The 22,978-nt window shown below is 54.6% G+C and overlaps 1 protein-coding gene across 1 annotated transcript in view; it reads right to left on the reverse strand.

Moving 5' to 3' along the window:
* Positions 1 to 1,971: 1,971 nt before the first annotated feature.
* The window catches only part of Tmem201 (transmembrane protein 201), a 22,550-nt gene continuing 1,543 nt past the window's right edge, over positions 1,972 to 22,978 (reverse strand). The window contains exons 2-11 of the mRNA XM_021200047.1: positions 18,180 to 18,300; positions 17,383 to 17,577; positions 16,271 to 16,447; positions 14,646 to 14,974; positions 13,968 to 14,171; positions 9,056 to 9,285; positions 6,157 to 6,228; positions 5,322 to 5,615; positions 4,541 to 4,678; positions 1,972 to 3,620 (exon numbers count right to left, since the gene is read on the reverse strand). Coding sequence (XP_021055706.1) covers positions 3,523 to 3,620; positions 4,541 to 4,678; positions 5,322 to 5,615; positions 6,157 to 6,228; positions 9,056 to 9,285; positions 13,968 to 14,171; positions 14,646 to 14,974; positions 16,271 to 16,447; positions 17,383 to 17,577; positions 18,180 to 18,300 — 1,858 coding nt within the window. The 3' untranslated portion in view covers positions 1,972 to 3,522. The remainder of the gene's footprint in view (positions 3,621 to 4,540; positions 4,679 to 5,321; positions 5,616 to 6,156; positions 6,229 to 9,055; positions 9,286 to 13,967; positions 14,172 to 14,645; positions 14,975 to 16,270; positions 16,448 to 17,382; positions 17,578 to 18,179; positions 18,301 to 22,978) is intronic.

Raw genomic sequence — 22,978 nt, forward strand, 5'->3', positions numbered from 1 at the left:
GTGCTATGGATGGACTCTGCCGGGGAATCACAGCCAGCCTCACCAACTTGCTATTTGAAACACTTCAAACCTGTCTGTGGTACTTGAATGAGAAATGGTTCTCATATGCTCATGTATTTGAACACTGTCTCTGGTGGGGTTTAGGGGTCCCTGGTGGGAGGGGTTTAGGGGTCCCTGGTGGGTGGGGGGTTTAGGGGTCCCTGGTGGGAGGGGTTTAGGGGCCCTGGTGGGTGGGGTTTAGGGGCCCTGGTGGGTGGGGTTTAGGGGTCCCTGGTGGGTGGGGTTTAGGGGTCCTAGGTGGGTGGGGTTTAGGGGTCCCTGGTGGGTGGTTTAGGGGTCCAGCTGGGGGAAGTGTGTCACTGGCTGCATCCTTTGAGAGTGTGTAGTCTCCCTTCTGGTTTGTTCTGCACAGTGCTTACAGCCGAAGATGAGAGCTTCTAGCTGCCATGCCTTCCCACTGCCTTCCCACGGTGGCCTCATCCTCTGAATCCTGGCGCCCAACGACCTTTTATCCATCAGTTGTCCTTAGCTGTCCCTTTTATCATGATGACAGATACACCTTTAGAAGGCACAGAGGGTTGCAAACGGGATGGGAAATCTTGAGCTAGGAGGATTAACAGGCTTTGTGAGGTGAGGCCATAGGCTCCAGCAGGAAAGGGCTAAGCTGGCACCGCAGGCAGGCTGCTACAGGGAAGGCCCAGGTGATCCAGCCACGGCAGGCTTTGTCTGATGTAAAACCACCCCAGGCCCAGGTTAGAAACCACTAAAGGGCGACAGAAGAGTAAATCTTTGACCTCACAGGTGGCTGTGAAACTGACTCGGTAGCAGAGACGGCAAAGGGCATTGGTTGTTCAGTTTTTTTTTAAGATTTATTTTGTGAGTACAGTCCGGGTCTTCAGACACACCAGAAGAGGACATTGGATCCCACTTCAGATGGCTGTGAGCCACCATGTGGTTGCTGGGATTTGAACTCAGGACCTCTGGAAGAGCAGTCATTGCTCTTAACCACTGAGCCATCTCTCCAGCCCCAGGGCATGGGCTTTTCCTTTTGAAACAGGATTTCCGTGTAATAGTCCTGGACATGCTCTGGAGACCAGACTGGCCTCAAACTCAGAGAGATCCTCCTACTTCTGCCTCCATCCCCAGTGCTGGGATTAAAGTTGTGCACCATCATGCCCGGCAGGCATGGGCTTTTCAAGGGGAGTCAGAGCAGACAGTGGGCATTGTGGTGGCCCTCCCACCTGTTTGGGCAGCTCTGTTCTGTGCCTTTGGGATCTGAGCTTAGTGGCCAGATCTCCAGGGCCAATTGTGAGGCCTTGGGAATCAAGTGTTTGTCTCTTGCTGACCTTTGGTCCTGGTTAGCTGTCAACTTGATGTAGCCTAGAATTAATCTGGAAAAACAATTTCAACTGAGGAAATGCCTTGATCAGGTTGACCCGTGGGCATATCTGCGGTTTGTCTTAACTTTTGTAACCCCAGTCCACTGTGGGCAGCACAATTCCCTAGGCTGGGGATTCCTTAACTGCATAGAGCTGAGCATGAGCCTTCCTGTCAGTCAGCTAGCACCATGCCCATACTTCCTTGGTCAGAGGTAATGGCTATGCAGGCTTGATGCCCCTCAATGATAGACTGTGCCCTGAAACCACAAGAGAAAGAAAGAAAACTCTTTTCTGCCCTCTGCTGCTTTCTGTCAGGGTGCTTTATCACAGCAACAGAAAGGACATAGGCCATCTCTCCAGCCTGCGGGGGAGGCTGAGGTGATACCATATCAGGTTGGCCCAGTCTATCAGGTTTCCCGTTGGTCATCAGGCCCCCAGGCTGTAGAGCCAGACAATACATCCATCAGCTCACTCATTCAAGAGTCAGGCTCTGCAGATCCTCTTGATTCCCTCACATCGCTCTCTTCCCCGGCCTCGAATGGGTATTTTTTCCCCAGAGGGCTAGCCAGCAAACAAAGACAACACAGCCTGCTACAAGTCAAAGGTTGGTACGGTTTTTATTTTTTTTTGTTTTTGTAAAGAAAAATAACATCGTGTTTATATATGAATCAAAACATAAGTGAAAGCGCTCCTGGGTGTGCAGGGTGCGGGCTGCCCTGCTGGGAGGGCCACCGCTTCCCTTTAGGTGTTCCCTCAGGGCTGGAACAAGGATGCTGAGGGACAATTTGGTTTCTTTAGGCAGGAAATAAAATTTAAAAACTTGATGCATCCATTGTACAAATGTAGACCAAAGAGGTGTCACCTCCAAGCTGGAAGCTCTGTGGCAGCTGGACTCCTGACCTGACTGGTATGAGGCGAGCCAGGATCGTATCGAGCTCCCGGGACAGGAGTATAGAGGGAAGGTCGGGGCTGCTTCCCAGAGTTTAAAAAAAAAAAGTACTAAAAGCACCCAGAGCTTAAGAGACCACGCCCTGGCAGGGAGGGTCCCGGCAGGGGGGGCTGGAGGCATCTGCTTCAAACCCATGCCTCACCTGGCAACAGATGTGTAGAAAAATAAAGTTCAATTCTATCCCTGAATGACAGTGAAGACCCTTCCCTTCCCCATGCCCCTCCCCCACAAGAATCCCAAGGGGTATAATACAAAAACACACACACACACTCACACTCGCTCGCACGCACGCACACACAGGGCCAAGGCCTGACCCCTACAGGCACATGTAGCCCCCACACTATTGAAACAGCCAGTGTTAGGCCAACCCTCCTCCTCCCTCATGGGACAGGATGTGCTCCAGCAAGCCTGCAGTGCCCTCAGCAGGTAGTGGCTGGGCATGTAGGCACCAACGCAGATGGCCTGGAGCCACAGGTCAAGGGCGACACAGACTGGACAGGATGGAGGAGAGGAGAGCAGGGCTCAGGAGTAAGGGAGGGTCCAGTCTCATCTGAACTGTGCAGCTCACGAGCAACTGGTGGGTCAGGCAGGGACCCTGGATGAGAGAGAGGAGTGGACAAGGGGAGCTCTGGTGTTCTCAGGGTAACAGAGCTACTTGCTGGGAAAGTCACAAACAGGTGTGTGAGGCAGGAGATCAGGGGTTTAATGTTGAGTCCCAGGCTCCCCACTGCCCAGCCCTGCCTAACAGTTAGGGGTGAGATGGGCGGCCACTGCCTGCTGCAGGAAGCTGGGCTCTCTGGAGAGGGCAGGTGTGAAGATGAAGTGATCCAGGCTCCATGTGCGTCTCTCAGGGGCTTTCTTCATCTTGGTTCTTGGTGGGGCTCTGCAGCAGACCTCTGGTGTCTCCGAGGCAGCAGTAGGGCACAGGCAACCTGGTTGGTCCCTGCCACAGCTACAGTAGCACTAGTGTCCCTGGGCCAGGCAAGCCTGTCAGAGACCCTGGCTTTGGGGTCAGAGTGTCAGCACCAAACACAGTTGACATTTGCAGTCTGTTGGGTGGACAGCAGGTATCCTGAGGTCAGGGACTTGACCCAGGAGGTCAAGGCAGAGACAGAGCCCCTCAGGGAGGGATCTCAGCGCCAGTGTCGGAAGCAGCATGCGCCTGGCGCTGCCCTCGGGAGGGGCACGCAGAGGTCAGCGCAGGCTCTGGTACAGGTAGGCCGAGGTGAAGACAGCATTGACAGCCAAACTCACAGCCAGGAGGCCCCAGACCAGGGAGGGACCGACACGAGCTGAAAGCAGGACACAAGTCAGAGGCAGCATGGCTGGCACCCTAATCCTTAGGCAGGGCCTACCCCAGGGCAAGCCGTCTGTCCCAGCTGGCCAGGCCACACCCAGTCTCCCTCCAGGAACGTTCTCCCTGCACAGAGGAGCTGGGGCCCCCTTCTCTGAAGGCCTCTTTTCAGAACCAATGTGACTACATGGGCCCTAGGACAGGCGGCCTGTGTCTGTCTGCACCCAGCAACAACAGGGTTTCCAAGATATCAAAGTCACAAAGGAAGAAATGGGAGCGGGTGGGAAGCTATGCTGCTCAAGTCTCAAGAGTGCGTAAGAAGCCAGGATGATGGTCAGTCATCCTTCATCCCAGCAGAGGCCTTAGCTTAGGGAGGCTGAGGCCAGCCTGGGCTACAGGAGACCATGCTTAAACCAGCACGAGCAAAGGTGGAACAAGGCCCAGGTCTTCTCATCAAAGCCACGAGACACAGCCCAGGCCTGACCCAGGGCAGCACTGAGACCCCCAGTCAGGAAACCTCACCGGCTGACCTGTCCCTCCACCCAGTGTCTTGCCTTCCTTCTCACCCAGGGGACGTTACTGGGATTGACCACTGATGGTCTCATATGCTGCCCTCAGTAGTCCAGCAAGAAAGGAGCCAAGGTCAACCCAGGGGCTGGTAGCACTCTTGCCCAACCATGAAGCATTTGGAAGGCCCAGGCCCATACCCCAGCAGGCTCAGACTCTCCCGAGTGGGGCCAACCTAGGCATCCCCAGTGTCTGCTCTAAGCACAGGAGCCCTGGGCTACCCATGGCTACTGAACGTCTGTCATGGGGCTAGGGCAGCTGAGGAGATGAACCAATACTACCACAGGTAGTAGCTTTATCATGTCCCCTGAAGGGGGCTTGGGACTGGCTCTCCCACCCTGGGTCACGGACCTTTCCAGGGAGTGGTCTCCTCTGAGCACCCTTTGGTGGTGGTGTCTACAACGCAGGTGGAGGACTGGGACGACTCGTCCTCTTTCTTGATGGAGTGGCTATTGCGGGCGCTGTCTCTGGCCAGCATCGACCTCACATCTGTGGACAGAAGAGTGAGCATCCCGCTGTGCTGAAGCTCCACCCCACGGACATCCCTGTAGCTCTGCTCCACCCCTGGACAAGGTCAAACTGCTCACCTCTCTGAGCAGCAGAGGGTCAGGGCAGCAAGTGAGCACTGAGCGGTACCAACATGTCCCCTGGGCAGCGAGCCCATGTGGCCAAATATATGCACTTACAGCCCAGAGCAGAGAGCCACTCATCCCATGTCAAAGTCTGAGTTTTTTTTTTTTTTTTTTTTGTGGTTTTTTGAGACAGGGTTTCTCTGTATAGACCTGGCTGTCCTGGAACTCACTTTGTAGACCAGTATGGCCTTGAACTCAGAAATTTGCCTGTCTCTGCCTCCTGAGTGCTGGGATTAAAGGTGTGTGCCACCACCGCCCAGCTCAAAGTCTGAGTTTTAACAGAGTCCAACTAACTTTTAAAAGTGCCTGTCAGTGTAGAAGGGTGTGGCCGAAACGAGACCATCCATGATGGGTACAGGCTGACAGCGCCCCACAGGCTTCCAGGATCCCAGGAAACGATACAGCTATCCACCAGTCTAGTGCTGAAGAGTATGTTCCTACCACTGTACCAAATGACCTCCCATGGCAGTACCTACTGCGTGCTTCAGCCCCACACATACCCATGGTGTGCTTTGTGTCCTGAGAGCGGTTCCTCTGTGGCAGCTGGGGAGGCTCAATGAAGAGGCTGCCGTTGGGTGGCGAGTGCTCCTCTGAGCTGCTGGGGGTATTTGGCGCTTCCCCAGGGGATGAGAACAGCAGTAGTTTCTGTCCTTTCAGGTTGAGCCGCGCAGGGCTGATGAGGGGCCTGCGGTGGCGCAAGGAGCCAGAGCTGGAGGCCACGGAACTGGCCACGGAAGGTGCTGGGGAAGGGAGGGGAGAAGCGGGGAAGCTGCTGGAGAGCAGAGAAAAGTAATCTGCAGAGAGAGGACAGAGAGAGGGTGGTGACAGCTGCAGGCACACCGGCACCTGCACTGGACACTGACATTCGCCACCCGCCACTGGGACCTGGTGTGCTCCCTCAGCTCATGAAGGAAGGTTAGGTGTAGGCTGGGGACAGCAGAAAGCCAAGCAGGAGCCTGAGGGAGGGCCGGGCCCCCTCGGGAACTGAGCAGGGCTGAGGGTGGGGGGAGCCCCTTGCACCTCCCTGGGCGGAGAGCTGGGCTCTGGCAGAAGCAGACTCATATCTGGTCTGAGGTCAGCTGGCCCGATGAGCTAGGGCTGCAGCCGGCGCCTGGCTCTATCCGAGGACACAGCATGACACTACCAACCCCCAACGGTCCTCTACCTCACATCAGAGGAAGCCTAGACACACTGTGTTTGTCTCTTGCCATTGGCTGGGGTTTGAACACAGGCCCACTGCCCCTAAACCCACAGTTAACATTATACAGATGCCTGTGGCCTCAGGGTTGCCTGGAAACAACTTTCTAGCCCCCTCTGCCAGCTCTGTCTCCTCACCTGAAAGAGAAGCCTCCCCTGCTGGAGACACCCGAGATGGTGGCCGGCTCCCGCTGAACAGGTATCCGGAGTCTGCGCAGAAAGAGAAATGTAACATAGACCTAATGGTGACGAGCCAGCACACTCTGTCCCCGTATCCCTGCCACAGTTAACTTCAATGCTTTCATGAAAACAAGTACTGCCACCCAGAACGCAAGGGACAGTCCCACTTTGCCAATGAAGACACTGAAGCCTCCAGCGGGCCACAGGGAGTCAGCAGTGGTGTCTCGGTCTCTGCCTCATTGTTTGCCTTCTTTCCACACAATGTGCCATTTTAATTTTAGGCCTATGAGTATCTAGCCTGCAGGCAGGTATGCATGCGCACTGAGTGCAGTACCCCCAGAGGCCAGAAGAGGGTGCCAGACTGCCTGGAACTGGAGTAACAAACGGTTATGAACTGAATCTATGAACTCTGCTGCTACCTCATGCTTCAACAGAGAGATCTGCTGTCCCTAACTGTTACTGGGGCTGCTACTTCCTCTCCCAAGAGGCTGGAGACAGAATCTGTTAACCCAGCTGCTCCTAGTCAATGTGTCCTGGGCCTGGGGAGGAGTCAGCTGCCAGCCTGGGGCTGCAGATGACACTCGGGTCCTGGCTGTCTCTAATTAAGACAAGCAGACACTTCTGCCAAAGGTCCACTGTGAGTGCTTGGCCAACTAGTCCTGTCTGCTCTAAGCACAGTCCCAGACACAAATTCTGTTGCTATTGTTATGTCAGATGCTGAGGAGAACCCAGGGCTGTGTCCCCTAGGTACAGCTCTACCACTGAGCTGTACACCCAGTCTAAACCCAAGGCCTCTTTCTGTACCCTGATGAGAATAAGGTGCATGGTAGCAGCAACCAGTTAACTCGAAGGCTGATTCTTTAGCTTCCTGCATAGAGTAAATCCTTACAACCCCAGGAAGTGTACATGGCTCTCCTGTCATAGACAGGGAAAGGAACACCATGGGACACAGCTTGTCACAGTTAGCGTGAGTTGGGGAAAAGCACACTGGCAGCTGGGTGAGTGGTAGGCAGAGCCTGGAACTAGGGGATCGGGAACTGCTCCTGCACAGGGCAAGTCCCGCCTCTTTCACTGGTGTTGGAGATGCTGACGCTGCAGTAACAGGAGGTGGTAAACTGAAGGTCACAGGAGCTGGGGACAGAACCAGGGTCCTTGGAGCACAATATGTGCTCTTAACCGCTGAGTCACTGCTCTACCAATCCTTATTGTCTGCCTGCCTGCCTGCCTGTCTGTCTATGTATATCTGTATATGTATGTATGTATCTATCTGTGTATGTATCTGCATATGTATGAATATAAGTATAGATATATGTATCTGTGTGTCTGTCTACCTGCCTACCTGTAAGACTCTGCTATGTAGCCAAGACTGGTCTTGAACTCATTAGGTAGCCTGAGATGGCCTTGAACTCTGGGGTTTACTAGGAAGGTGAGGGACAAGACAGAGGCCCCAGAAAGGGCTGGGCCTTGGTCTCTTCAGGCTCTGCAAGGAGCAAGCAACAATCAAACACAACTGACACAATCAAAATCTCTGCTCTTCAGGAACACATTTTCCAGTAAGAAAAACAGGAAATGAGAGGCAGGCGGATCTGAGTTCGTGGCCAGCCTGGGTCTATACAGTGAATTCCAGAACAGCAAGGAGTGCACAGAAGCCCTGTCTCCCAAACAAACCCTACCAAGCTCCTGTGACTATAATGAGCAAGGCAGTGACATCAATGCCTGCAGACGCACGGGTGATAAAGAGGGACATGGGAGGCATCTGTGACAACCCTCCTCCCCCGCCTCCCCAAAGAGTAACACTCTAAACAGGAAGCCGTGGAAGGTAACACCCCCCCCCCCTTTTTGATTTTTCGAGAAAGGGTTTCTCCGTGTAGCCCTGGCTGTCCTGGAACTCATTCTGTAGACCAGGCTGGCCTCGAATTCAGAAATCTGCCTGCCTCTGCCTCCCGAGCGCTGGGATTAAAGTGTGTGCCACCACGACGGGTGGAAGATAACTCTTAAACAGCGTGATAGGATGCCGAAGTGCTGCTCCATAGCTGATGGCTTCCAGCAGGTGTGCGGGAGGGAAGGGCTCAGCTCTACTTAAGGGCAGGCCAGTGGCCTGACCGTACTCCAGGGTCAACTTGTTTTTCTCTATTCTTCAAATATTTTAATTTTAATTTTTTTTTAAAAAAAAATTTTCTGAGGGAGGTGACAAGACTTGGGGGCTTGACTGGGCAGTGAGTGTGATGGGGTACGTGATGTAAAATCCCCAAAGAATCAGCAAAAATATGTTGGAAAAAGAAAAAGCAAAATAAGAAAGGTAGGTAGGTAGGTAGGTAGGTAGGTAGAAAGGTAAACCTCAGAGAGTGTTCATTTACCGAGACTCAACAGATACTGGGGTACGGGTGTGGGGGTGGTATCACATGACCCAGGCTGGCATCAAACTGGCTATGTAGCTGAACAGGTCCTTGAACTTCTGATCCTCCTATCTCTCTGCCTTCAGAGCGCTGGACTTACAGGTACATACCACCATGCCTCATTTGTGTAGTACCAGGGATCGAACCCAGGACCTTGTGAATGCCAGGCAAGTATTCTACCAATTGAGCTACATCTCTAGTCCTCTTCTGAGCCCTTCAAGTATATCATTTCCAACAACACAACCACCCACGAGGAACATTCTCCTACAGGCCCATGTTTTGGGTAGGCAAACAAGAGGATGTGATTGGTCACTGTGGCCGCCGAGTGGGCTTGCCTGGATCTGAGCCTGGCCCTGGCCATCTCCTCAGCCAGAGGTCAACTATCTTTTTGGTACTGCCCCATCACAAGATCCCAGCCCAGCTGTCCCCAGCTCAATTCCGTCAATGCTTCAAGGTCTTACCTGTCCGGGTCAGAGAAGGTATGGTTCCCAGCGAGAGGGCCCGACTGAGGCGGCCCGGAAGTGAGGAGGGGGAGACCCGACGGGGAGTTCGGAACAGTTGTTGTTTGGTGAGAGGCAGGAAGCCAGGTGGGGTGGGGATGAACAGGGATGCTGGCGAGGCGACACTTGGGTAGGGCACAGTCAGGCTGGGGCTGGAAGGGAAAAGGCTGGCATAGTCTCCTGAGAAGTACCTGCAAGGCCCGTGGGACACAAAGGAAGAGGAGAATGAGTCAGGAAGGTTCTGGAGAAAGCCTCTGCACAATGGGCCCGGCCCCTCCCAGGGTATGAGGTGGGCCCGAGTCAGGGTCCCAGAGGAGGCGTGCGTTAGTTGAAGCAAAGAGACAACTGTCCACCGATTAGGAGCGGGTGGCTGGGAGATGCCAATGTGATTCACCCCACCCCACATGCCCCCTCCAGCCCCTCAGGCTCACGGCAATCTACGTCTACCGGGAGTCTCGGCATTAAAGCGACACTGTTACCCTGGCAAGCTTCATGCCAATCTACCCTTGGCCCTGAAGCAAACGCTCCTATCCCCAGACCAGGCACTGTCTGCTAGGCTCAGCAGACCTGGGTTCTTCTGACCGCCTCCCATTCTTTGCCTACAAGTTCCCAGTAGAGCAGCTGGGCCCAGAGACCCTCTGGATGATCCCCAACTGGCCTGGAACTTCAGAAGATGCTGTCATATCTCCATGGGGCTGTGCTAATGAGCCTGTCTCCTACAGCACAGGGGGAGGCAGCCAGGCCTTCGGTCCCCAGAAGAGGCTCTTACACTGTACTTGTCAAACTCAAACTTAGAGAAGACCCAAAACAGCCACCAAACTGCCCGAAAGACAGGTGACAGTGTCTCTTTAACTTGAGAACAGTACAAATCACACAACGGAACCTGTTGGCCACAGGCCAGAATGTCAACCATGCTTCCGATTAAGGCACCCAATTACAGAGGGGAGGGACAGAGGCAGTTAATACATTAGTCTGCCATCTGGAAGGGGCTTCTGCTATCCAGCCTTACCTCGGTCCCAAGGGACAAATGAGCCCAGTAGACAATGTGCCGACGAACCGGGCTGGCAGGGACGGGCCCCATGGTGAGCAGGGGTAAGGAACTCATGCTACCGTGGCCGAGTGCTTGGGGGCTACCGCTAGCCAAGCTCTGCCTCACCTCTTTCCCCACTTTTCAATTTTATAAGAGAGGTGTACGTAGCCAGACGGTGAATGTCCAGAGAACCAGATGGCCTTCCCAGTCTCTTGCAAAGGACCGTGAAGCCACCAGAACTTCCAGCTCAGTGTCTGGGGGACATAGGAAATTAGGGCACAGCAAAACTGCAGAGGGGCATTCTTGGATGTACCCTAAATTTGTTCCCAGAGCTGCCTTTGGGTGCTGCTAAAAACCCTACTCCTTGATCAACAACTGAGGAAGAACTGAGGAGGAACACCATCCCTGTCTTAAGTAAAGCTGATTTCTTTGTGGAAGGGGGTTTATCTCAGTGGTAGACTGCCAGGGGTGTGTGTGTGTGTGTGTGTGTGTGTGCACACGCACGCACACGCATGCATGTTGGGTGTGTCTGGGTTTGATTTCTAGCACTTCCCATCCCCAAAGTGTACTGTTTTGCCTTTTCATTTCAGGATTACAACTGAGTCTGGCTGGATCTCAATGAATGTTCCAGGGGGACATGTCCAGGCACTTTGGGGCCAGCAGAAGTGCAGCTGGAACCTGGGTACCACATGCTTGACTGTGTGAGCCTCTGTGGGAGGACACTGGGCACTGCTGAGAATTTATTGGTGAAGTTGCAGCAGGTGTCAGTCAGCCTCGGAGCAGGTGCAAAGCCATGGCCAAGCCCTTCCAGCAGGTGGCAGCAGAGGATGCTACACTAGGTCTCCTAGTGGACTAGGTGTCCATTCCTGTCATACCCAGGAGCCAAGGGTGACCCTGGAATGGGCAGCCCCCAAGGACCAGCAAGCAATGGGGGATGCAGTGCAGGGAAGGTCCTAGCCAGGCGGGGATCCCACTGTCCTGGCCCCTTACATCAGCACCTAAAGCTGAGCTGGGCATTGCTAGCACATCCCCACTCTCTCCAGCCCTGCTCACCCTCGGGCCACTAGGGTTAACCCTGGGAGTTCTAGCCACTAAGCACAGCAGGTTTGAAGCCTCTCTCAGGCTGCACTGGGAGAGGGCTCTGGAGGTCTGTCTCCCTCTTGCAGTGACACAGAGTAGCGAATTCCAAATGTGGGGAAGCTTGGCAGGGGCTGAGCTCTGCTCTGCTCTGCCCTGCCCTGAGCAGTTCCTGAGGCAGTCTCCTCTGTAAGGGCCCAATGCTTCTTTAGTGAGAGGTCCCCGAATATCTGTATGCTCAAACCCTACCCTGCGAGTCTCCTTCCTGTTCCCCGTGAGGGAGGCTCAAGCCTTCCTCCTCACCGCATCATCCAGAGTGGAACTGCTCAGGCAGCAGCTCATCCACAGGACAGAGGAGCAGCTGGGCCCGTAAGTACTCCTCGTCATCACCAGCTCCCCATTTTGCTCCCAACCCCAAATGCAGTACCCCAAACCAACCCACCTCCCTCGTGGCACAGAAGCCCTTCTGAAGAACATGAAAGAAAAAAAGACGCGGTACCTGGTGCCAACCGGAATGAGCAGGACCCAGGAGGCATTTATTGAAAACACAGCATTCAAAACATGGCATCTATGGCCAGTGGTGGTTACAGTGGTTAGGGTCGCTGGACAATGAATCACAATCTACTACATGACACAGGCTGTACTGGGCACAGACAGAGGACACAGCAGGATGGACAGGCTGGCCTGGGGATGGTGTTCTGCTTCAGGGCAAGTGTTACTCGAGTCTGCTCGGCCCAGCGTGGGAACCCCAGACGCACAAGTGAGTACAGTCTCCCTCCTTCATTTCTCAGGGTTACCACCTGTATGTACCTGGGATGATCCCACTCTGATAGGGGACGGCCCGGTGGTTGTCCCAGTCAACCAGTCACAACCCAAGGGTGCCTGCATTTCCTCAGCTTCTGCCAGGGACACCAGAACATGCTTTCTCCAACTAACAAAACTTTAAAGGACCTTTAATGTTAAAAAGTAACAGGGACACTTTAAAAGGCCAGGAATCCTGATCCACCACCATGCCTTCTCCTCCTAACAGTAGGTAGGGTGACAGGCTCAGCAGGGATCCTGGCTGTTCAGAGCTGGCTCTATGTTATCATAAATAATTTAAACACACACGCATATACACACACATGCACACCCACCCACCAGCTTCTATCTAATGCCAAGAATGCAGAAATTAACACCATATTGTCAGCTTCTTTGAGATTCACAATACACAGGAGAGGACGCGCAGACAACAGCCCACCACCTGCTACATCTTTTTTCCCGTAGGCCAGTTCCTTGGAGGAAAGAGACAGGTAGGTGTTCCCTGCCCTCTCAGACAGCTGGGCCCCACAAGGTCAGCAGCAGCCAGTCCACATCAACCAGGGCCTCCCCTACACTTCAGAGACCTTCCACACCCTTACGCAGAGCAAGCTGAGCCCTGCAATGCCTGAAGCAATGCCTGCTCTCCTGACACTTGCAGGTCACCACACAGGGAAGCTGAGTAATCCCGGGTTGCTGCCTGATAACGGAGTGTCAGAGGACAGAGGCCTCAAACAGCTTTACCACAGTGGGGTCTGCTTGCTTCGCAAGCTCCCTATGGGGTTCCAAGAAGGACTGACCAGACACCTCACAAAGACCCAGCAGCGGATGGTCATGTCTGATGTGACACTCACTCGTGTGAAATCTTCCTCTGCCCTCCCTGGGCTCTGCTGCAGAGGGTGAAAGAGCCCACATTTAGAGGGATTTAAGTTAGCAGACAAGTGGCAGGAGCGACAACAGGAGTGTAAGTCAATCAGGAGCCACCAGAGGGAAGCATGCCAGGTGGGTGTAGCATCGGCCTATGGTCCAGATGGAGCCTTAGACAATAACTTCTTCCCATGGCCATTACCTGCACTGCCAGTGTGTCACCTCTCGTGGTCCTCAAATCCACTGAGGCCAGCACCTCAGGGCCTTAGAAAAGGCCCCAGCACTTCCCACTCCAGATGGTAACTAAGACAACAGGGGTTTGTCCAAAACCATCAGCTAGCAGGGCCTGAACTGAGTCAACTTTGGGGGAAGCTGTGCCAGGAACGGTGAGGCTGAGACCACATGGGGCTGGCAGCTGTCCCCAGAGAAAGTGAGGGCAGAAGCCTTGGCACCCTCCACAGATTATTCCAAGGAAGCCACCAATGCTAGAGGGGTACAAGGGACAATGACCCGGTGTCACCAACAGTCTGTTGGGTCCTGTTTGTGCGAAACGGCTACTGATCTAGGATGACCCATCCCCCTCCTACCTGGCAGACCATAAGGAACTGCAAGGCTTTCTACTGCCCACCTGAGAGGAACCTGCCTTACAGACACCGCCAAGGCAGGCTGGACCCAAGGACTGCCCTCGCTACTCCAGGGAAGGACCCTGAGGGCCTATGAGTCTCAGAAAGGAGGGGACAGGAGGTTTGGGAGATGAGCAATCTGCTCTAGTCCTAGCTGAGAGGCCATGGCCTGTCAACTGGCCGGTGTCATGCAAATGACAAGGGTACAGCAGCAGTTTACACCTTCGCCTGTAGACTCAGAGCCAGGGGAAGTGATGACAAGACTGGGTGCTTGGAGCTGGCAGGAAGCCATGGGGCTATGATGGTCTCGGGCCAGAGGTGGTGGCAGTGGTGAGTAAGTACAGGCCACCTGGGGCACCGAGACTGGGGGAGCGGGATGGCTAAGACAAGTTGGAGTTGCCAGCTTTAGGGGGCGGGGCCGAGCCCAGCCCATCTGCCACCTGTCCCCCACCCCTGCAGTCACTGCTGCTTCTCTGACCTTCGGGGCCGGAACCTCCGTGGGCCTGTCGATTTCCGTGTAGCCACAGCTGCGGTGAAGCCCACCAGGCAGCACAGGGACGTGGTACTGAACTTGAGAGTGTCTAGCCAGCCAGGTGAGGCAGCCTGTAGATAATGCTCTGCCAGGTGCAGCCCCAGCAGCAGGGCCCAAAGGCAGGTGGAGAAGGCATCGATCCGCCGGAGCCTGCCAGAGAGAGCAAGGTGAGTGTGTGCCTAGAGGACAGGACAGAGCCTCCCTGTCAGTTCCCATGCCACGCCCTATCTCCATTGGACCCAGCTCAGAGACGAGAGGCCAGTGAGGCCAGTGGAGGGTCTGAGCCCACCCTCCGAGTTACAGGCTGCCCAGTACTAAGCAGGTCGGTGCTCCTATGCCCATCACCTGGCCTGGGACCAAGGTGGGCACTGCCCTTACTTGAGCTTCCACAGCCTCTGTTACTCTGACTTTATTTAGACATGTATGAGACGACTGGGCTCAGCCACAGAGGCCAGCAGCAACTGGCTCAGTGTCACTGTCATCTATACTTCTGCGCTGTCCTCCTGGCCCCTGGAGAACTTGAACAGGCCTGTCTAGAGTTCAGCCCAGAGTAGGGGACCACCAAGGAGGCAGCAATGCCTTGTGAGACCCCTGCCCACCCAGTCCCAAGGCCCCGCAACACACCTGATACGGCCAGCCAGCAGCATGGCCAGCAGGCAGGTGAGCAGGCCCACTGCCACAATGCTGGTCTGGTGGCTCTGCCCAAAGGCCCAGGCCTCATGTAGCTTCTCTGTGGCATGCTCAGGCAACAGGCCCAGCAGCTGCTGCCAGCCCTCCGCCTGAGAAGTGGTGTTACCCCCAGGAGGTAGGGCCGGGGGCAAGGCAGCCCCTGGGGTGAAGGGTTCGCTGGGTCCATACAGTGTAGTGAACAACAAGAAGGCACAGGCCAGGAAGGCCAGGGTACGGAGCACGATGACCTGGACTGGGGCCTTGACTGCCGAGGAACTGAAACTCTGAGGGAGGGAGAGATGGGTCAGTGAGAAGCCAGCAAGGCACCAACAGGTACCCTACTCTATGCCCACCATGTGGGATGCTGGCCAGTCCTGTTTCCATGCCCTTGCTCTGATGCTCAGGGACCACTGCCTCATCCCAGGCTATTGCCTCACTATGATAGGTCTCTGGGAGAGGGGCTCTGCTGTCTCCTTTAAAGAAACATTTCTACACACTGGGACTTCGAGCTTCTAGATCGTTCAATCATTTTGTCAAGTTTTTATCAAAAACTCCTATTACACTTGAATGTAATAGAATGCCAGTAAGATCTAGAGACAACTCTGGAAAAAGTTCAATTAATTTTTTTTTTGGTAAGGGCTGGAGAGATGGCTCAGTGGTGAAGAGCACTGACTGCTCTTCCAGAGGTCCTGAGTTCATTTCCCAGCACCCACATGGTAGCTCGCAACCATCCGTAACGGGAGCTGATGCCCTCCTCTGGTGTGCCTGAAGACAGCTACAGTGTACTCACATACATGAAATAAATAAATAAACCTTCAAAAAGAATTTATTTTGTTAATAAGTTATTCAGACTAAAACCCAAGAAGATAGAATAAGAATCTAAGGTCTGAGGACAGGAGCCGCCTGTTCTTCTGAGCAGACACAGGAGAGTAGGGACAGAGGTACTGTGTCCTCGTGGTCAGCGGCCAACTACAGACTGGAAAAGATAGAGCTGGCAGACGCAGGCCACATCTGACGTGAAGTCACATCTGACAGGGTGCAGGAGGAGCTTCCTTGGGGAGGCTCTCGCAGCGCCCTTGCTGCTCTGACTTCTGCATGCAGACTGGCTTCCCCCTGCTAGGCTGCAATCCTATTTACTCCTTTATTACTGTTATAAAGCCTCGACTATTCGCCTACGCACTGTTACACACGCCTGGGTCTGACCCTGGCACTGGTGTGGAGTGTGTGTGTAGCCCCTGGCAAGCACCTCAACTCCACCTTGGTTCCCACAGCCTCGACCAGGAGCCCCAGTGCTCAGGCTACCGAATCGTGAGGCTGCCATGAGGAATGAATACAAGGGTGTCTAGAAAGCAGAAGGGTCGGCAAGGCAACCTCAGACGGGTAAGGCACGTAGCAGCCATTATCGCCATCCTAGACACCCTTAGGAGGACTGCATCCAGCTGATGACAGCAGGGGGCCACCAGGCAGCTGTTTCGCAGAAAAGGAGTCTTGGCACACTGCACCATGCCCCACACTAGGGCCCAGCTCCCAGACCATCTTCTCCCCCACACCCAATACCCAAATGTCCCACAGCCTCAGACCTGCCCATGGGTCTGGTCAGCCTCCCGACGCCGGAACTGGTGGCTGAGAAGCAGGGCACGCAGCTGGCGGTTCTGGTGTTTGATGTAGTACTCGACGGCTGCCTGGCACGGGCGGCACAGCTTGTACATCTGCTCCAAGTGGTGGCGGTACACCTCAATCTCTTCATCATAGCGGCCCTGGAGGTGTGGACACAGGCCTGTATTACAGCTGGGAATTGGGTTCAGACTCTGGCCCTGCCTGTGCAAAAGGTGAATCGAGCTCCCAGGAGTGAGGGCTAGGAGGAGTGGAGGCTGTGACACAGGACATCACTGACAATCTATAGCTCACAGCCTGCTCGAGTAGGGACACTGAGCTGACACACTCTAGATTCTGGCAGAAGGACAACCGAGAATCAGGGCTTCCTGTCTCCTTGATTCTGAAGGTCTAACACACAGCAGAGAGCAACCGATTCTTAGTTCCACAGTAGCCCAAGATACAAGTCCCATCCCTGCTCCCTCAGAGAAGCAGCAAGGCACACAGCGAGCGCGCGCATGGGAGGGAATGGCTAGTGCGAGCTCTCGTTGGGTAAACAGGAAATCACCTGGCATCAATGCTCCCCTCACGGCCTCTCTGTGAAGCCCTTTAAAAACGACATGGACTCACTTATTTAGCGCACGTGTATGAGCATGTAAGCGGAGGCTAGAGGGTAATGTGGGTAAGTTTGTTCTCTCCGGGGACTGCAGGAATCCAACTCAGATAATCAAGCTTAGCGCTGTGTCTTTGCCCCTGAGCCATCTTGGTGGCTCTCCCTCTTGGCCTCCTGGGTCATTCCTGTCCCCTATCTTTCCTAGGCATCTTTGGGCCTCAGGTGGGATTGGCTCTCTTCCTCTCAGGAAGCCACACAGAACAGGGCTGACTAACGAATGAGACCAGGAGGCTGCCCCCTAAGGCTGTAGCTGGAGCCCAAGGCCTCGACTTCCCTCTCCTCAGGGACAGAGCCGTCTGTCCTGGCAGGCTCTGGTTTCCATGGTGGTGGTCTCTCAGTGGTCATAAGATCAGCCCGACTGGAGGGAAGCCGCACCCTGGAATGTGGGACGGCAGGTAGACAGTTTGGCTCAGCCTGCGTGCTCACCTCCTCCCGTGGCGTGAAAGCAGCCAGCTGCTTGATCTTGGTGGCCTGGTGGTGGCTGCACCTGCGGCACAGCAGGACCTGGCTGCTCACCCACTGCTGCGGCTGTGCGGGGTCACGGGGACTGGGCACGCTGCTCACCACATGGTTCAGGTGCTCCATGTACTGTGCGGGGATTGGCTTGTTGTAGTCTCCATTCTAGGGAGGAAGGAAGAGGCCCTGGTGAGTACAGGCCCGCTCAGGGAGGGTCCAGATGCAGACAGCCCTGCTCTGCCTTTCTCTACACAAAGAGCAGCAACATTCCTTCTAATGCTGCCTAACATAGAACCCCGAAAATCTAGGTGCTGAGAAGCTACCCAGCATGCACCTCAGGGTAGGCCCTGGGGTGCCCTTTGCCCACATCCCTCACCCTGGCTTTGTCCCTTAGAACTACACACTGACACTCAGGCTGCAAGCTGGGCCTGTGGATAGGCTGTCTGTTACTGTCAGTAAAAGCTACACTCAGACACTCACACACTGTCCATGGCGGCTACACAATCAAGGCTGTGACTGAGAACAAACCGCCTACAAAGCTAAATACTGCACCTGCAGGCCTGGGCCTCAGACCTGCCCTGCTCTCGATTTTAACCCCAATCTGACCCTGTTGTAGGGAGACAGGACAAGTGGTTCCCTGCACCTGCTCTTCCTCCTCAAAGGGAAACACAGTGCCAGGACCAGAGTTGGCAGACAATGGCGTGGAATGTGAGCTCAGGCCAGCTCAGCAGCAGCCTTAGCACTGGCCACCCACTGACAGCCCATACCTCTTGAAAGCCATTGTACTGCTCACAGTGGGGACAGTCCCAACAGTTGCGATTCCCATAGGGCACCAGTGTATCGTGGTTGCAGAACCAGCAGTTGACCACCGTGTGTGTTGGCTTCACCCTATGGACCAAGAACAATAGTTAGTCTGGAAGACTTCGGTATCTGAAATGTGAGACCACATTTCAAGAGCAGGAAGTGACATCCAAGATGCAAATGGAAGGCCCAGCCACAGGGCATGGAGCAAGAAAGGACTCTTAAATGCTATCTCCCAGGATGACTGAACCGACAATCACCGCTCTGTAGGCTCCAGTATCCACCTGGAAACCCAGGGCCCCAGCCCCCTCTCTGTTCTGGGTCTCAGACACTGCGGGGGGGGGGGGGGGGGGGAACAGCACAAGGTCAGGGACAGCAGCTAAGCAGTGGGCCAATAGAGATGACACTTACAGAAATCCAGTTTTGGAGAGTTTTAAGACTTAAGGGAGCTTTTGGTCCTTCCCAGAAAAAAAATCCTAGAGAGCGAGCGAGCCAAGGAGGCCAAGGGGCGGGGACAAGTCACAGCTGCTCAGCCAGGGCCCAGCCTTTTGGGTAAAGGGGGGAGGGCAGGCCCACAGTGGATTTTGTTGGTCACACAACAGGTGGGGCCTGCAGGATAATCCTGGCCCAGACACTGAGGATCTGTGCAGCAGAGGGCACACAGCAACTGCCCAGCAAATCCAGCCCAGGAATCTAGAAACAAATGGGTGAAGGGCAGCAGCCGGGAGCCCTGGTGTCCTGACCTTGCCCTTTTGCCCTGTCCTCACTCAGAGGCCATGTCTAGCTCAGGGGCACTTCCCAGACTTAGGTAGAATGAGCCACCACACACAGATGGCCCTGCTCCTTAGAAAGCATCCTGAAAGGGAGGGTCTGCCCGTGGACCTTACGATGTGCTCAGGAGGTTCTCACCTCTCAAACATAGCGTGTAAGCCTAGCCTGTAAAGTGAACCAGAAACAGTGCCTGCTGCTTCTGCATGTCACACAGACTCAATGACACGGCTCGAGGCGTTTTGTAACAGAAAAGGCCTTCTAGTCAGGAGGGAAGACAGCTGTGGAAGTGGGGTTCTAGTTCCTGGCCCAGCCCACACCGCCTGCCCATCAGCTCCACTCCCTCCACATACTGTGGGCGGGTGCAGAGGGGTGTCCTGTCAGCTGGGAGAAGAGCACCTCCCTCACAGGGGCTTGCTCTTGGAAGTCCTGAACAGTGTCCTGGCCTAGTCCATGTCAACACATGACAGGGACATGGTGTGCTCTAGCAGCCCAGCCTAACACTTCCTGCTGCCTGAGTTCAGGTCTAATGGCAGGAAGAGTGCTGGAGGGATGGCTCTGCAGTTAAAACACCCACTACTCTTGTAGAGGACCCGAGTTTGGATCTGAGCATCCACATCCAGTGGCCCCCAACCACCTATAACTCCAGCTCCAGGGGATCTGATGCCACGGGCCTCCACGGGCACCTGCATTTATGTACTTACCACCCACACCCACACACAGAGTTTTAAAAACAATAACAACTGCGCAGGCTGGAATCTTCATATCAGTCCCTCATTTTTCTGCGCAGGCTGGAATCTTCATATCAGTCCCTCATTTTTCACACAGGTGGCGCAGACTTTGCTAGTACCTGGCACCTGACAGCTGCGCCGGCCCCCAAATGGAGAGGGGAACACAGGAGACTGCGGCACCAGCTGCGGCTGCAGAACTGGCAATGTGCTCTGCTGGGGTGCCTGTGTTTGGCATCCCTGGGTAATTAACCACTTGCTTTGTGGTAATTTGTGCATCTTTTATAGGTCTCTTTGTAATTATGCGTGAGGTGTGCCTCATAGCAAGCAGTGTGCACTCTCATCTGCCCCGAGTCTGAGGTAAAGCAACCACCTGCCCCGGGGCTCCTTAGCCCTGCTTCTAGCTGATGGGAATGGTCGCTTCTAGGCTTGCTCAGAGACCGAAGACAAGCAAGCAGGGGCTGTTGCTCTGGAGGGGCAAGTCTGCCAGGAAGCCCAGCCCACCCAGGAAGCCATCATTTCCACTCTAGGTCTCCAGCTCCGTTGCTAGGGAAATGGCTCCTGGTGTGATCTGGAAGTGGAAGGCGGGGGATTCACCAAAAATGAGGCCAGAGGCTAATTTCTGCCAGGATGGATGCTTGGGGGTGGGGCACTCTTTTATGGCCAGAGTAACCATTTTTGTTACAACAACATGCTATCTAGTCACCTCCACTATAGTCCCCAAATGTGATTTGTCATAGAATTGGGATTATTGGCCTGAGGGAGAAAACTGGACCAAGGAGTGGTGGTTTTTGGCTAGGTGGGATCCCTACACCAGAAGCTACCTCCTTCACAGACATCCCCAAGAGGTACGATACGTGGGCAGGAGCAGCGGGGCAGCTGGCCAGAATCTCAGACCTAGCACCAACCAGCTGCTCTGCTATGTCACTATAGGGTGGGTGTACATGCAAACAGGCCCAGCAGCCATTCACAGCTTCAGCACTGTCCCAGGGCAGACAAGCAGTCCTGGCCTCAGAACTCACCCAGGTTTGTTTCAGGGACGGTCCTTGCAGCTTCCCTGGCAAACTCCTTGGTCCACTTTTCTCCCTCAAGCCAACAATCCCAATTCTACGACAAATCCCATTCGGGGACTACAGTGGAGGTGATTAGATAGCATGTTGTTTTAACAAAAGAGAAGGTGACTCAGCAGAGGCCAGCATCTTGGTCCATGACCAAGCCTAGGTCATATTCACTGCCATGGGTGGGTGAGGGACCTGGACGCCATCTCTCCAGCTGGTCATTGTGATGTTCTACTCTTGGGATGCTGAAGGGAACCTAAGGGAGCCACGGTAGATGGATCCTTCGAAGGGACAGGGGCAACTGCACGCCTGGTGTCCTCTCTGTGAAATCGGAACACACACAGCAGGAAACACGAACACGCGCCTCTGGTGATGTTTTCTCCATCAGTCTAGAACACTTAGGAAAAGCAAAACTCCTGCTCACACCTCAGCATAGGTAGCTACTTCAAGTTCTTTGGCCCAGGAACCAACCAGGGCCCATGTTATGTCACACAGGAGACACTGGATGGGCTTAGTTCGTGGAGTGCTGAGTCTGTGGGGGACCAATGTGCCTATCTCTTCCTAAGGAGCCCGACAAGCTATGCGTGAGGACCAGGCTTAGTCCCCTGGGTCCAGGGAAAGCTCAGCCTTCCAGGATGCTCCGTCTCTGCTCTTCCAAGTGTGACCTCATCCAGGAGGAAGAGCAGACCCCGGGCGTCAAAGGCGGCAGCAGCAGGGCCGAGTGCAACTGCACAGCCTGGACCAGGAGATCCCATCTCCAGTCTAATCTCACAGCAGCAATGCTATCCACAGCAGCAGTGAACCCCAAACTGATCCCTCAGGGGACAGAGCCAGCCCTGGACGGACACATGCCCATCCATCACACACTCAGGCCATCAAGAACAATGCAAGGCTTTCAGAGATGACACCTGAGCAAAATGCACCGCTTGACTGTGACACAAGAACCACAATTCACAGAGTGGCAGGGAACAGATGCCATTAGGGCTGGCCACCAACATGCGGGGCATATGCTGCCACCTGGAAACAGGTGCCCTCAGCAGCAGGGAAGAAGGTAGGAGAGGGTCGACTAAAATGCACACATCAAGTGGCCACTCAGCGGAGCAGGCAGCTCAGAACAGTGATGAGGTGAGCTTAGACACAGGAGTACCCGCCAGAGGGCCTCTGAGTGCTGGGGCAGGCTCTGTGCCACACATGAGAGGGTGTCCACATGTACCCTCATCTCCAAACACAGAAACTGTGATCTCAACAAACACAGATGCCCCAGGCTGTGCAAGAGGGACAGCGATGGGTGCTAACACCCAAAGTGCGGGGTGCAAAGGGACGTCTTGTCACACACGAGTGGCGGCATGAAGAGTAGTGGATGCACAGGAGTGGGATGCGGGATCTCCACCCCAGGCCCCGAGCGAGGTCCAGGGCAGCCGCTCTGGCTGGTGTGGCAGTGTGGGTGAGGCAGGGCTCCTCCACCCACAGCTGGTGATGCAGAGCATCCCTCCAGGCTCTGTCTTCCCAGCTGTGAAATGGACAGAAGAGCAGCACCTGCCTCATCGGAGCAGCTCCTGAGCGACAGGTGCTCCGTTCATGTCACCTGCACAGGAATGGCAGCTGCTCTCATTCTTACAGTAACTGGGACAAGAGAACTCCATGGGTCAGGTAGCAGGGTGGCTGGTTTGGGGCTCTAGATAACGTCTCTGCAACCACTTTGGCCAGTTTTAAAACTCAGGAAGGGCTGACCTGAACACAGCAACATTTTCTTCACACAGCTTCCACAGTCTGGCCCTATGCCATTCCTGTAATTAGCTTGAAAACACCCACTCCCCTAAAGGCCTTCCAAAACCAAGTTCCTATAGGCCCTCCTCTGGCATATCCAACCCCCATTCTCCACCACAGCTGATCCCTGCCTGCCACAGCTTCCCCTCCAGGGAAGGGGAAAGAAAGCTGAAGCCTCTTGCTAAGTGACGCTTGCTTCAGAACGGTGAGAGGCCACTTCACCTCCAGATGAAACCCAGACCTCATAAAGACAGTCACACGGGGCGCCGTGCTGTGACCAATCAGCAGCAGTGGTCCAAACACGGTACCTTGACAGTCTGTTGTCAGTATGAAAAAAGCATGAAGGGGATTTTTGGCTGCTCCTGAAAGAAATAACCTGTCCCACCGGGCGTAGTGGCACATGCCTTTAATCCCAGTACTTGGGAGGCAGAGGCAGGCGGATTT

The sequence above is a fragment of the Mus pahari genome, chromosome 6, assembly GCF_900095145.1.
Source record: "Mus pahari chromosome 6, PAHARI_EIJ_v1.1, whole genome shotgun sequence".
NCBI lineage: Eukaryota > Metazoa > Chordata > Mammalia > Rodentia > Muridae > Mus > Mus pahari.